General features: G+C 36.6%; 1 protein-coding gene across 1 annotated transcript; it reads right to left on the bottom strand.

The window, feature by feature from the left end:
• Positions 1-275: 275 nt before the first annotated feature.
• On the bottom strand, positions 276-1,409 carry LOC107060528 (uncharacterized mitochondrial protein AtMg00810-like). The gene is made up of 3 exons (XM_015308515.1): positions 1,157-1,409; positions 1,001-1,114; positions 276-952 (listed from the first exon to the last, which is right to left on the bottom strand). Exons 1-3 carry the CDS (start codon positions 1,407-1,409, stop codon positions 276-278), a joined length of 1,044 nt encoding a protein of 347 aa, XP_015164001.1.
• Positions 1,410-15,296: the final 13,887 nt, after the last annotated feature.

Genomic DNA, 15,296 nt, shown 5'->3' with positions numbered 1-15,296 from the left:
TATTCCTAATTGTAATATATCTGAAAATATGCTACATTAATCTATGCTCTTTCCTATCATCATTGCACAAATATTTAGAATTATAACATAGATATGTACAGATATTTCGAATCTGTCCAATCATGCTAACATCCCCCCTCAAATTGATGTCGGTGGATCAAAAAGCATCAATTTGCCTACCAGAAACTGATGACGTTATCGTGCCATAGACTTTATAAACACATCAGCTATTTGAAGATCAGTGGATACATGTGGAAGAGTAATGACTCTCTTATCTACAGCTTCTCTGATATAATGACAGTCGACTTCAATGTGTTTGATCCTTTCATGATAACTGGATTAGTAGTAATCTGAACAACACTTGTGTTGTTAGCATGGAGAGGAGTGGGATTAGATTGAGGAAATCCAATTTCTGCAAGTAAACCACGAAGCCAAACAATCTCAGAGCAATCAGTAGACATTGCTCGATATTCAGATTCGGTGGAAGATTTTGATACATGGTTTTGCTTCTTGCTCTTCCAAGATATCAAGGAATCTCCAAGAAACATACACCAACCCGTGACGGAGCGACGAGTATCAGGACATCCAGTCCAATCAGAATCACTAAATGCATTAAGCTGAATCTCAGAACCACTAGGAAATAACAATGCACGAGTAGATGTTCCCAAGAGATATCGAATTATGCGACGGACAGCCACCAAATGTAGATGGTGTGGAGCCTGCATAAATTGACTCACTTGTTGAACTACAAAAGAGATATCAGGCTGAGTAATAGTAAGATAATTTAGGCTCCCATATAATTGCCGATACAATGTTGGATCAGGAAGAAGATCTCCTTCTGCATGACAGTACTTTAAATTCAATTCTAATGCAGTATTTACAGAGGAATATTCTTGTAGACCAGCCAAAGCAATCAAGTCCTGAGTATATTTCTGTTGGTTCAAGAACACACCTAAAGAATTATAATGAACTTCTAACCCCAAAAATTATGTAAGAATACCAAGATCTTTCGTATGAAAAGAATCCTTAAGGTGCTGCTGGAGGCTAGTGATTAGTGAAGAATCAGTTCCTGTGATAATAATGGCATCTACATACACCAAAAGAAGAACACAACCTGTAGATGTTTTTCAAAGAAACAAAGACGAATAATATTTGCTCTGCTCAAAGGAGAATTGAAGCAAAGTAGACTGAAACTTGTCAAACCATGCTCTTGGAGCTTGTTTTAATCCATATAAAGACTGCTTCAACTTGCATACATCTGATGTAGGTGATAAGAACAAACCCGGTGGGGGTTTCATATAAATATCTTCTTTGAAATAACCATGAAGAAAAACATTTTTGACATCCATTTGATGAAGAGGAAAATTTTGTGATGCAGCAATGGCAATGATAGTTTGCACCGTAGTCATTTTCGCTACAGGTGCAAAAGTCTCCTCATAGTTTACACCATACTCCTGTTTGTTGCCAAGGACCACCAATCAAGCTTTGTACCAATCAAGAGTTCCATCATAATTAATTTTAATTGAATAAACCCATTTAAATCCAATTGGACGGACATTTGGAGGACAAGACAAGTAAGTCCAGGACTTCATGTGCTTACCCTCGCCAATGAACAAAAGCTGCAATAGGCTTGAATATAAACGCTGGTAACTGGTGCTCAGACCTGCATCACAAAATAGATGACAGATGTAGTATGAGTACCAAAACAATAGATACGTAGTAGGTATCATAGGCCTATTGAGCATGTCATAACCCAAAGTATATGTCATGCCCCGAGCCTACACCCTGGGCGGGACTAGCACCTGAGAACCATTGTTGGCCGCAAGACAACCCTTGGCCTGGCTAACTACCCAGTGAAAAACTTACTCAAGATTATAGTAATTTAAAAAGTAAACTAAAAGCCCAGTAGATAACTTATAATGTAGAAAGAAACATTCACTAGCCAAAATGGCAACTCAAGTCTCAAACATCAAAACTGAAATGGAAGAGACTCATGAACTAACATCAACTAACTGTCTATGAAGCCTCTAACAATTGTGATGGACGTCGGGACAAGACCCACGACATCCTAATGAACTAGAATAAGTAAGTAATGAAAAGGGATCCTCCGGAAGCAAGGAGGCTGACCAACAACTCTGAAGCTCAACTGGATCAACGAAGCATTGCATGCTTATTATGGTTACCTGTATCTGCATCATAAAAAGATGCAGGACAAATGGCATGGGTACATTGAATGTACGAGCATGCGAGGGGAATTCTGAAGCAAGACATAAGCTTGAAAGGGAACTGAAGAGAACATACCTGGTCTCAACTCAACTCAACTCATTTCAATATAAAGCAGTAATATAAACACAATATAAAGAAAAGCTTTTAAAGCGTGTGAATAACAACTCTGTGTATTGAAAAATACAATAGTAACTGAGTTTGTATGCAAGGATACAATTTAAACTCTATTGTATATGTAAATACAAAGTAAACTCTGTATACAAAGTATACAAGAATCTACTCAAAAACAACTTCAAATCTCATGAAATTAACTCAAGAACTTCTCAAGAACTAGACAACCAAGATCCCAATAGAAAGTTCAATAAAATCCATGAAGAACATAAATACGCTGAAATAAATTATGATTGACGAATGGGTGAACGAACCCAATGCTATGTGATCTCACATACCTCGTAGGGATTAACCCTTGGTGAAATCCGCAAGTGAAACTCAAGAACGCGACGAAACCTTGGCTTTTCTCCTCTTTTCTCTTCTCTCAAAGCCCTAACGTAATTTTGTAAAGCGTAAACTGAACCAAATCAGTTTAGACCCCTAACTAATTACTAAAAATGAAATAACTTAATTGGATATGGAAAAGACCAAAATACCCCTCTTAAATCCGGGTAACTTTCCATATCTAGACAGCCCAACTTCAAATGGACATATCTCCCTCGTACGAGCTCGAAAATTAGCAAACTCGGTGGCGTTGGAAAGATAATTCAAAGAAATTTCATTTGATATCTTATAGCCCACCTAACTCATTCTCTACTGAATGTTATGGTCGTTTGAAGTTGACCCAAAACTTATACTTAGCATAACTTGCCAATATTTCCAAATTTAATCTTTCCAAAAATTGTGTTCTTTCTAATTCTAGTTCTTTCAAATAGCGAGGTATTACCGTATACCCTAGGCAAACCATGTCGTATAAAACTCCGAGAGGCCCTAAACAAGTACTTAGCAGACATCATACAAGATAATAGAGATCAAGAGAATCATAAGAGTTTATAAAATGTAGCGGAAGTCTAACATAGTCACAAAGCCATCTAGTACATCAAGAGTGATCGGGACGTAACCCGTACATCACATACAATGCTTAAAAGAAGTAAAGTTAATAAGCAATAGAGCTCGGTCCTCAGAACATGATGACTCACCAATCTTCAATCTACTAAGTGATCCCTAGCCATGGACATGCAAATAAGGAGAGTCAAACCCTACATTAATGAAAGAATGTAGGAAAGAGTATGCATCAGTACATGAAGTGTATCAAGTATGATAACAATGAATAAAAGTATGAAATCATGCAAAAAGGACCTTTTATGACATGCAATGACCAAACTAAATCGTGATATATAAGGGTTAGAAAACATAAATCATAAAAACATGGTCAATGCAAGCTAATATCCTAAACACATTCCTGAGATGCTTCTAGAAGTAAACTTAGTTCATTATTGTGGGATATTTACCTTTAACCGACATAGAGACCATGCGAGATATTAACATGGAATCTGGTGTCTACCCCACACCGAAAAGGGGTGTCCTTTTTGCCAATGTAAGACCATGAACTTATAGCTTATGTGGATCAACTAGCTAATGTCTATTTAAGACAGTCATCCTTGGGGGTTACATAGGTATGGGATAAGGAAATTGCTAGTAACCCGACCTCAAGTTACGTGAGAGCTTCCATCTCAATATCCTCTCGGTACTTAGCTAAATCCCATGAAATAGTCATTATTCTTAACTTGTCTTATTATCCATGGAATGGCACATCAGATAGCCAATCCAAGCTAAATTCATATTATCATCCATGGAAAGGTACAATTAAGCAACCAATTCAAGCTAGGTTTCATTAGAATATCTCCTTAATCTTGATTCAGAGTTTAGTTGAGAAAACCTTTCAACCCTAATAATCATCTATATAAGAAATCCTTTCACAATAACAACAACAACATTGATGCTTCACTCTCAAAGGAAATCTTAAATCATTTTCAGCAATTTCATAAGAACATGCATATATTCGTAAAACTCATCTTTCATGATTCAAAAAAGTTCATCATTTGATCAATTCTAGGAAACAAGGGTTTCACATGGGTTAATGGGGATTCAACTGAGAAGCTTGCAATTTCTTCAATTAATGCACCAAAGGACATAAATCAATCAATAATATCATAATTGAAAAGAACCTATGAGGTTGAGTGAAAACCCTAACTTCCATTGGAGATTCTATCTTATGAAAATAGGAGAATTTGGGAACCCTATAGAAGAACGGTCTCCATAGGTGAATACTATCATACCTTGATGCCAAGCGATTACAATCAATGGTGAAATTGGAGACTTGACTTGAAACACTAATCTTCTTATTCTAACTTCTAGAGAGAGAAATAATTTACAGGATGAACTTCTTCTTCTTATAGGAATTTGAGATAATGAATTGAATTAAGAGATTTCAGCGGTTAAAAAGCTTATATAGGGCCTCTAATAAAAGTTAAAATGACAAAGTATTAAGTTAGAATAATTAGGAAAAGTCCCAAAAGCCCCTCTTAAAAATAACGACCGACCACAGCAACGGCCAAACCTATGGTGCGTTAGTCAGACCACAGACCATCCTGGTTGGTCGTGGTGAGATAAGAGATCACTAAATTTTGGACCCCCAATAACAGACCCATGTATGTTCTGTGGGTCTATCTACGGGCCGTACACCTCAGTTGTGGGTCCCAACTTTTGACTCTAAAATTTCTCTAAGTTCGGGACTCAACTACGAGACCTACCTGGGACTCGTGTATAGGACAATGGACCATCTTGGTGAATCGTATGTAAATACTGAAACATTTAAAATTTTAGAAAATCTGGACTAGCCATCCACGAGCCGACCTACGGACCGTGTGTCAAACCACATGTTGTTGGTTGTTCCGTTGGTTCTGGCACCAGATATTACAAACCTGCAACTTTCTATCTATTTGAATCCGAGGTGTTATTTTATCTCTTCCTTGGGAATATTCATCTTCGAATGAGTTTCAAGACATCATAAAGAGGGTAGGAACTTAACCTAACATCCCAAGATGAATACAATCACATAAATGCACATATTCGAGGTGGAAACATCAACTCTAAGCTAAAGCATGTTCAGAACGTCCTATCATGAAGTCTATATGCAACACATACTCAAATGCACATAAACATGTAGAAATCAATCAAGTTAACTCTTTTTTCTCAAAATTTATGCTTCACATGAATCATGCATAATGAGGAAATCATGTGAATATCTAAGACACATGACACCAAAAGAGTAAACCATGAGGACTAAATACCTCAAGCTAGAGTAGGGACGGAGGGAAAAAGATGAGGTTAACATGACATCATATAGGCCTCGGCCTCCCAAATAGGACCCTCAACTAATTGATTCTTCCAATAAACCTTCACGGAAGAAACTCTTTTTTCTCAATCTTTTAATTTGTCAGTCCAAAACCTCAATCGAACTTCCTCGTAAGAAAGATTCTCCTTAACTGTGAGACCTTCTAAGGGAACTATATGTGTCGGATCTCCAACACATTTCTTTAATAAAGATACATGGAAAACCGTATGAATTGATGCCAAATCATTAGGCAAATCAAGCTCATAAGCGACCTTACCAAATTGTCTCAAAATCTGATATGGGCCCTTATGGCGGGGATTAAACTTCCCTTTCCCAAATCTCATTACACCCTTCGTGGGTTAAATTTTCAAGTAGACCCAATCATGAACATCAAACTCAAGGTCTCTCCTTCTAACATCGGTATAAGACCTTTTTTGACATTGATCCATTTTCAGCCTTTCTCTAATAAGCCAAACTCTCTCCATTCCCTCATGCACCAACTCGAGGCCTATCAAAGTGACTTCACCCACTTCAAACCAAACTATATGAGATCTACACCTCCTACCATATATAGCCTCGAATGGAGCCATACAAATGCTAGATTTGTAACTTTTGTTGTATGCAAACTCAATCAAAGGCAAGTGATCATCCCAATTACTCAAAGTCAATTGCACAAGCACTCAACATATCTTCCAAAGTTTGGATAGTACGCTCCACTTGCCCATCGGTTTGTGGATGAAATGTCGTACTAAGCATAACACGAGTACCAAGACCCTTTTGGAAAGATTTCCAAAACTGAGAAATGAATTGGGTACCATGATCTGAGATAATAGATAAATTCAATCCATGCACGCTAACCATTTTTTTCAAGTACAACTTAGCTTAGTCCTCCACTGAATAAGAAGCCTTGACGGGAATGAGATGAGCCGATTTCGTCATTCAATATACAATAACCAAATCAAGTCATGTTTGCGCCGATAACATTGTAAACCAACCAAAAAGTCCATATTCAAATCTTCCCACTTCCAAGTAGGAATGCTAATGTCTTGAGATAAACCTTCTGTAGTTTGATGCTCAACTTTTACTTGGTTACAATTAGGACATTTAGCCACAAATTGCGCAATACCCTTCTTTATCCATTCCGCTTAAACCCATATTGCAAGTTCTTGTGGTTGGTAAAAACATCTACATGCACATCGTATAAGTAATGCCTCCGAATCTTTAGAGAAAACACAACCACCGCTAGTTCAAGATCATCAGTAGGATAATTATTCGCATAAATATTAAGTTGCCTTCAAGATTAGGCAATGACTTTCCGATTTTACATATGGACACATCCTAACCCAATTCTTGAGAAATAACAATAAATAACAATTCCATCAGTTCCATCTGGTAAGGTCAACACTAGAGCGAAATTAAGTATATCTTTCAATTCTTGGGAACTCTTTTCACATGCTTTAGACCATATGAACTTAACTTTCTTTTGGGTCATTGGCGTTAACGGAGTGACAATCGAAGAAAATCCTTCAACAAACCTTCTTCAATAACCAGCCAAACCCAAGAAACTTCTAAAATCTGAAGGGAATAGAGGTCTAGGCTACCTTTTGACAACATTTGTCATCTTAGGATCCACCTCAATACCCTTACTAGAAACAATATGTCCAAGAAAGCCACAGACCTTAGCCAGAACTCATATTTGCTAAACTTTGCAAAGAGTTGTTGGTCTTTGAAGACTTGCAACACAATCCTCAAATGATCAATACGATCGCCTTCACTAATCGAATACATAAATATATCATCAATGAACACGATCACAAACATATCAAGATATTTTCGAACCACCCTATTAATAAAATCCATAAATGCAGCCAGAGCATTAGTCAAACCAAACAACATTAAGAAAAACTCATAAAGACCATACCGAGTTGGAAAAGCCACCTTCAGAATGTCGTCTTCCTTCATCGTCAATTGGTGATAACTAGATCGAAGGTGAATCTTGGAGAAGTAACTTGCTCCTTGAAGTTGATCAAACAAGTTATCTATCCTTGGGAGAAGATATTTATTCTTAACGCTAACCTTGTTTAATCGGAAGTAGTCAATAACATATGGAGTGGACCATCTTTATTTCTAACAAACAAAAACGAGCACCCTATTGAGAGATACTCGGTCGGATGAAGCCCTTATCCAACAAATTTTTCAATTGCTCCTTTAATTGTTTTAGTTCTACTAGAGCCATTTCGTAAGGAGAAGTAGAGATATGTTGCGTCTCTAGGAGGAGGTCAATACCGAAGTCTATTTACCTCTCGGGAGGACTACATGGTAGATCCTCGGGAAACACTTTTGAAAACTCATTAACAATAAGGAGCGACTCAAGGATAGGGGTTTCAAAATCCATATCCCTAATGCGAAAAAGATGCTATTTGCAACACTTAGAGATCATCTTTCTAGTTTTAATATAAGAAACAAAGTGACTCTTAGGCATAGAATTTCCCCTTTTCCACTCTAGGATGGGTACATTGGAAACTAAAACTTGACTACTGGGGTTCTACAATCAATAGAAGCATAACAGGAATGCAACCAATCCATACCAAGGATAACATCAAAATCTAGCATATCAATGTCTAAAAGATCAACATGAGTGACTCTATGGGACAAGGACATAAGATAGTTTATAAACTATCTTAGCCACAACAGAATCACCAACTAGAGTAGAGACAAAAAAAAGATCTAACAACACATCTGAAAAAAATATCAAACCTCAGCCACATGTGGCGTCAAAAAAGACAAGGTAGTACATAGGTCAAGTAAAGGATAAATATCAAGTTTGAAGACTTTCAACATACCGGTAACCACATCGGGAGAACCCTCTTTCTCATGATGAGTCTTAAGTGCATAGAACCAATTTTTTTCTTTGGAGTACTTGAACCCAAACCACTAGGCGGAGCTTGATTACCTTCCCTTCCAACCGTATGCAATGGACAATCCCTTATTTTATGACCACTCTTACCAAAACTGAAGCAACCATCCATGCCGGCTAAACACTTCAGACAAATTATTGATTCCTATATCTTGTTTAGACCTAGGGTTTCTAAAACATTAGAGATTGGTTGTGATTTAGCTGTGACAGTATTCCTAATCAAATTATCTTGTTTTTGTGGAATCATTTTTTACTTCTTTGCATGAAACTCAGAACCCTAGTTTTGTAGATTCTTTTAGTTCATGAAGTACACTTGCTAGGTCAGTAAAACATATAATCATGCTTCAATTTTTGAATGTTAAATTATCAGTATATAATTGTTATATTCTCAGATTTTTCATGTAAGTATTTTGAGTTATTCAGCATTTCAGTATTTCAGTCATAATGGCATATACATATTCAGTTGGGAGTAAACTTAACAACTAGTTGAACTAGGGTTGAGCGTACCTGTCTAGTCCCAAAACTATGTGCCCCCATGGGTTTATAAGTCCTCTCTGTGGGCATCAAATTTAGTGATCACGCAAGTCATGCCTTAATACCCCTGGCAAGGTATATTAGGTCCTCTTGATGGGGCGTATACATTGGACTCCGTGTTTAGCTCATGAGGTTTTATGTCGGTAAATAGTAGCTCCCATAGTCAGACTCTAGTTCTTATGACCAGGTTTTCAGTTTATACTTTAGTATTCAGTCTCACCATGGTATGTTCATAATTAGTACTTGGTCATTGCATTTAGCTCACCATTTTAGTTATGTTTTAGTATGTATACTCTTGTTCAGATTGTATCATTGTTAAGTTGTGCTTTGTTCAGTTTATGTATTTATTCAGTTATATTCTATATCCTACATGGTCAGTACACTCAAAGTACTGTACTATACTTTGCGCCTCATCCTTTCATGATGTAGGTTTAGGCACTTCGCATCCAGATCACGCATAGATCTGTTCCCAATCTGTACTCAGCAGCATCATTGGTGAGTTCTCATACTTCGAGGACAATAGACATGTTTTTTATTTCAGTCTTTCATTTTAGTTTCAGTTTTGCTAAAGTTAGTTGGGGGGATGTTCGAGCAACTCTATTCAGTTAGAGGCTTTTTCAAATATAGTGTTAGGCTCAACTTTTGTTTTCAGTGATTGTTTAGTATCACTAAGGTCATAGATATTATTTATATATATTCATATTAGTATTGGGTATTCCCCACATTCAGTTAACTATTGTTTTAGCTTCCGCATTAGTTATTGTTTTCTTAGATAAGGTCAGTATGCTTATGTTATGCCAAACATGGTTAGGTTAGGGTAACTCGTGATCCTAGGTCCTATGTTTACGTAAAGGGGTTAGCCTCGGGGTATGGCAAACTTGGTATCAGAGCTTTAGGTTCAAGAGTCCTAGGATATCTGAAAGCCGCACTCAGTAGAGTCCTTTTCAAGGGTGTGAAGTGTACCACATCTAATGAGAGTGAGGCTACGAAGAGTAATTATAATAAACTTCACTTTCCTTGCTAGTCTATTCATGCGTGAGTATGAACTCTATTCAATCTCCTTCTAACTCCTGCTCTTCGCATTTCAGAATATACCTCCGAGAAGAGCTAACGCAAGTACTCAGCCAGCAACTCCAACAGACCCATTGGAGGAGCAACTCATGCATGCCGAGTTCAGGGCTGCTTACCAAGTACTTTCTCAGGCCATGACTACCCAGGTAAATCCAAGTCTTTACTTGGATAAACCCTACAAAGTTTCATGGGTGTCACAACCCAGGATTAGACCCTAGACGTAACATAGCGTACTTGACCTCGAAGAGGTCTCATACAAGCCGTTAGAATATCATAACATAAGACAATAGAAAAGTACATAATTTATAAAAACTTTATCCATAAAATCAAAGTCTTTTATAAAAGCAAGCGAAAGTCTTACTACACTTTGTATCAAACCATATAAACTCAACTTTGAATAAAACATTGGGACACAGCCCATACAATAGTCTCATGACATGAAAATAAAATACATAAAGGAAATGTCGGCTTTATCCTTGATGCAATGATGACTTACCAAGTCTTCAACTCCTTGCACTCTTAGAAACCTATCCTCAAGAATGGAACTCAAAATCACCGAACCCTGCATTTGATAAGAATGTAGGCAACATTATGAGTTAGTACAAAAATGTACTAAATATGTTAGCTAGCATAACATCATAAGAGCATAATAAAACTGTTAGTCAATCTAAGACATAAGTCATAAGCATAAGATACAATAACATAATCAAAAGCATAATGTCCAACATAGGCATAACATGAGCATCAGTCAACATAAGGTATAATCCAACAACTTAGGGAATACCACATATTTATAAGCTTAGTCCATACTCAATTCATCTATAACATAGAAGAAACCTCCTAAGTAACCTTCAAATTATACTTGTGCAATGCATAGAAGAGACCCTATAATCTCGGTTAGGCTAAGTATCACTTTAAGGCCATCATACCTCTTTATCATATTTGATCTTATCCTTTAGCTTAATTCTCATAGACAAGGGAATCTCTCACCTTTAGTCAATCATAGCATGGAAGGCAACTATGGTATCAATCCAAACTAAGCATACAACATATAAGAGCAACACCTTATAATTAGCTTCAAGTCATACTTTGTGCATTGCATGGATAAGACCGCATAATCCTACCCATACTAAGTACCACTTTAGGCTTTCATGCTTATTGACCATATCTTTGATCTCATATTAAGCTTATCACAAGGAACAATGGGAATCACCTCAAGTCATACATGTTTGGCTCATCATAAAGGACAAGGGTAATCACCTCAAGTCATACATATCATGGAATCATAAAGACAAGGGGAATCACCTCTAGTCATGCATAACATGGAATCATAAGGACAAGGGGAATCACCTTTAGTCATGCATATCAATGAATCATAGGTATTTGCCTCCATGTTTATTTTAATGAGATATAGGTATTCTCCTCCATATCCATTAATAAGGATCATAGGTAATATCCTCCATGATCAACATAAAGGCTAATGGGTAATCACCACTTGCCTTGGGAGTCATACATACATAAAGGGTAATCATTTCACACTCCTCATATCATGACATGGGTAATCACCTCTAGTTTAACTAATTAATCATAAGGGAACTCACCTCACATTTCTATCATGTAAAGGTCTTTTAGGGGAATCACCACAACCTCACAACATTTCATAGTCCTTGGACTTAGATTCATTTTAGGTGAGAATAGCCTTTCACCCTAGAATCATTCTATGTGAGAGACCCTTTCATAACAAATCATATTCATGCATAATACCATATCTAGAATTCTATATTAGACATGGATATCACCATGACTCAAGTGATTCTATCACTTCCTACCATCTATCATTCATAAGGTAGATTATGTAGGTAAAGATCATTCATCACAATTCTATTCATTAGCCTTCTATTCTCATATAGATTTTATTCTCTATGTCTTAGCATCCATAGTTCATCATATTAGCTTTACTCTTCAAGCCCTAGTGATCATCATAAATGAATACAAGTCTTACTCTCAAAGCTTTACTTCGCACCATCATCTTTCATACCTAGATTTCAAGGTATTCTAATCACATTCTTCATTATTAGGTGATTCTAGTTATAATTCATCATAAAGGTTCAACTACAAGCTTTACGAGTCATGATCCATCATGTATATTATAATCTAATTCAATTCATTTCTACAAGCTTTCATTCATGAACAATTAATATAAACATCATCAATTTTAGAAGATCATCTCTAAGCCTTCAATTTCACCTTTCATGGCAAAAACCCACATAATATCAACTTTATCAATTAAACTAGAGTTAACCATGGAAAAAATATAATATCATCATAATAACTTCAATGTTAAATCAATATTAAACAAGTAATATCCACTCAATTGGAATAATACTCAACACTACCCACAGTGTAGGAAGAAACCCTAGCTAGAATTGGGGTTCATCTTCACAATTGGGGGAAATCTAGGGGGCTCAATGGATGGAAGAATTCATGGATGAATAAGCTAACATAATGTAGTATATCGCTATTTGAAAGAACTAGAAAGAGGTTAAATGTTTGAAATAGTCATTTTTTGAAAGAATATAAAAATCTGGAAAGTTTGTTAAGTGTGTTAAGTAGAGTTTTTGGTCAACTTCAAACGACCATAACTCCTAGCTCAAGATGATATAGATGTGTTTCCAGATATCTTAGGATAGATCTTAGAATAATCTTTCCAACACCGCCGAGTTTGCACGATTCCAAGTTTGTATGAGTGAGATATTCCCATTTGAAGTTCGGTTGTCCGAATAAGGAAAGTCTAATCCGGATTATTGAAGGGCATTATGGTCTTTTTCATACCCAATTAAATTAATTCGTTTTTATAAATTAAATTGGGTTCTAAACTGAATTGGTTCAGTTTAGACAGTTGGAAATTTATGCTAGGGTTTTTGGAGAAAGAACACTAGAGGAGAAAAGAGGAGAAAGAGCAAAGTTCGTCGTCCTTGAAGGTTTAGCTTGTGGATTTCGACAAGGGTTAATCCCTAAAGAGGTATGTGAGTCTTTCATAGAGTTGGGTTCGTTCACCCACACGCCAATCATGTTTATTTCAGTGAAGTTTGTTCTAGAAAGTTGAAAGTTGATGAATCTTGAATGGTGTCCTTGAAATTGGCCTTCGTTATTGAGTTAGGTTCAAATTTAGGAGTTCCTTGAGGTTAAAATGTTGTTTCCTTGAGTTGTTCGACTTATATTCTTGTGTATACATGTTGGGTATCTGAATCTAAAGAAAAATTGAGAGCATTAGTCGAGTTTGGGTGAATTGTGACTGGAGAACGAAAGAAGGAAAAACTCAGGGAAATCTGGTGCCCAAGGCCGCATCACAGACCTGCCCCTCAGTTTTGAAAAATTCATCCTCGTGTCGCGTCGCGGTAACGGACCTATCTGCCTCAAAATTTATTTCACGACCAAATATTTAAATTTGCCTTCGCGTCACGAATTAGTTTCCAGGCAGTGATTTCTTGATCATTTCTAGCTACACTCCTAAACATCATGAGATCTTTCCTATCACAAATCACAATCCTTGAATCCATAATTCAATTCAAGGAAAGTTAAGAGTGAAGTCAAGAGAAGTTAAGAGTCAAGTCAATAGAAGTTAAGTGTCAAGTCAAGAGAAGTTAAGAGTCAAGTAACGAGTAGATAAGAGTCAAGTCAAGAGAAGTTAAGAGTCAAGTCAAGAGAAGTCAAGAGTCAGGTTAAGAGAAGTTCGTAAAGTTTTCCAAAAGTCTTTAACAAATGTTTTAACTTTGCTTTAAGACTTGAGTTTTGAGTTGAGTAAAGAGTAAAGTTTAAAGTTCATTCCTTCAAAAGACTATATCGGGACTACGGATTCCCAAAGAGTAAATGTTTTAACATTTAAACAAGAAAGGAAACTGAGATTTCCAAAAGAACCTTTGAGCTAGTTTTCAGTAAAGAGTAAGAGTACAGTCCATTCTTCAAAGATTATACCGGAACTTAGTATTCCCAAGAGTTAAAATGTTTTCTTCATTTGAGCAAGAAAGGAAACTGAGATTTCCAAGAGAGCTTTTAAACTAAGTTTTTAAGTAACTATCTCAAATCAAAGAAAGAGGTTTTTTTTTACAAACATATGAGCTAAGTATATTTTGGGAGTAGTATTGAGCACCGATATGGGGACGAGTTTGGGTTCAGATAAATCACATCTCCATAAACCATGTAGCCATCACGGATAGTAAAAGATCATACTTTTTAGATGACTCCTTAAGATGCTTTTAGCATAGACTAGTGGATCCACTTAGTTAAGCGTTCTATATGACGGCAAAGTATAGGATAGTTCTGGAAGCGTGGGCAAGATGCGGTATCACATCTTAGGCTCAGAGTGGTTTGTCGGTTAGAGAAACTCCCGCAGAAACTATATTACTTTATTATATGAGTAAATTTGAGTTTGTTATTGCATTTTGTTTATCGAACTAAGTTGTTTTCTACTGTTTTACAAGCTTTCTATATATTTGCATGTGTTTTATTCCTTTATATTGAGTTAAGTTATTTAGGAGTTGAGTAAAGTCGAGTTAAGTTTTTCTTTCAGATTCTTTTCATGCTTAAGTTTTGTTTAGCATTCCAACTCGCATATGCGTACATTCAATGTACTGAGGCCAGTTGGCCTGCATTGTCTTATGATGTAGACGCATGTATTCAGGATCAGCATCCAACACCTCGTTGATCCAGTTGAGCACTCGCTCAGTTGGTGAGCCTCCTAGTTTCAGAGGATCCCTTTTATTCCTTTTAGTATTTTAGTTCATTAGGATGTCGTAGGTCTTTTCCCGACGTCCATCTCAGTTGTTTAGAGTCTTCATAGACAGAGTTAGTGATGCTAGTTCATGAGTCTTTACTTTTCCTTTTCAGTTTAGTTGGGACTTGAGTTGTCACTTTGGCAGTGAATGTTATTATAATACATTCTAAGTTATATTCTGAGAAATTTAGTTTACTTGTTTTAAACATATATATTTTGAGTAAAGTCTTCCACTGAGTAAGTAAGCTAGGCCAAGGGTTTTCTTGGGGACATCAATGGTTCTCGAGTGCCGGCCACGTCGAGGGTGTAGGCTCGGAGAGTGAAAAACTTGGTATCAAAGCACACAGTTCAGGATTCCTAGGGAGTATATGAAGTCGTGTCTCTAG

The sequence above is a fragment of the Solanum tuberosum genome, unplaced genomic scaffold (assembly GCF_000226075.1).
Source record: "Solanum tuberosum cultivar DM 1-3 516 R44 unplaced genomic scaffold, SolTub_3.0 scf00088, whole genome shotgun sequence".
Lineage (NCBI taxonomy): Eukaryota > Viridiplantae > Streptophyta > Magnoliopsida > Solanales > Solanaceae > Solanum > Solanum tuberosum.
This window is presented reverse-complemented; position numbering and strand designations above follow the sequence as displayed.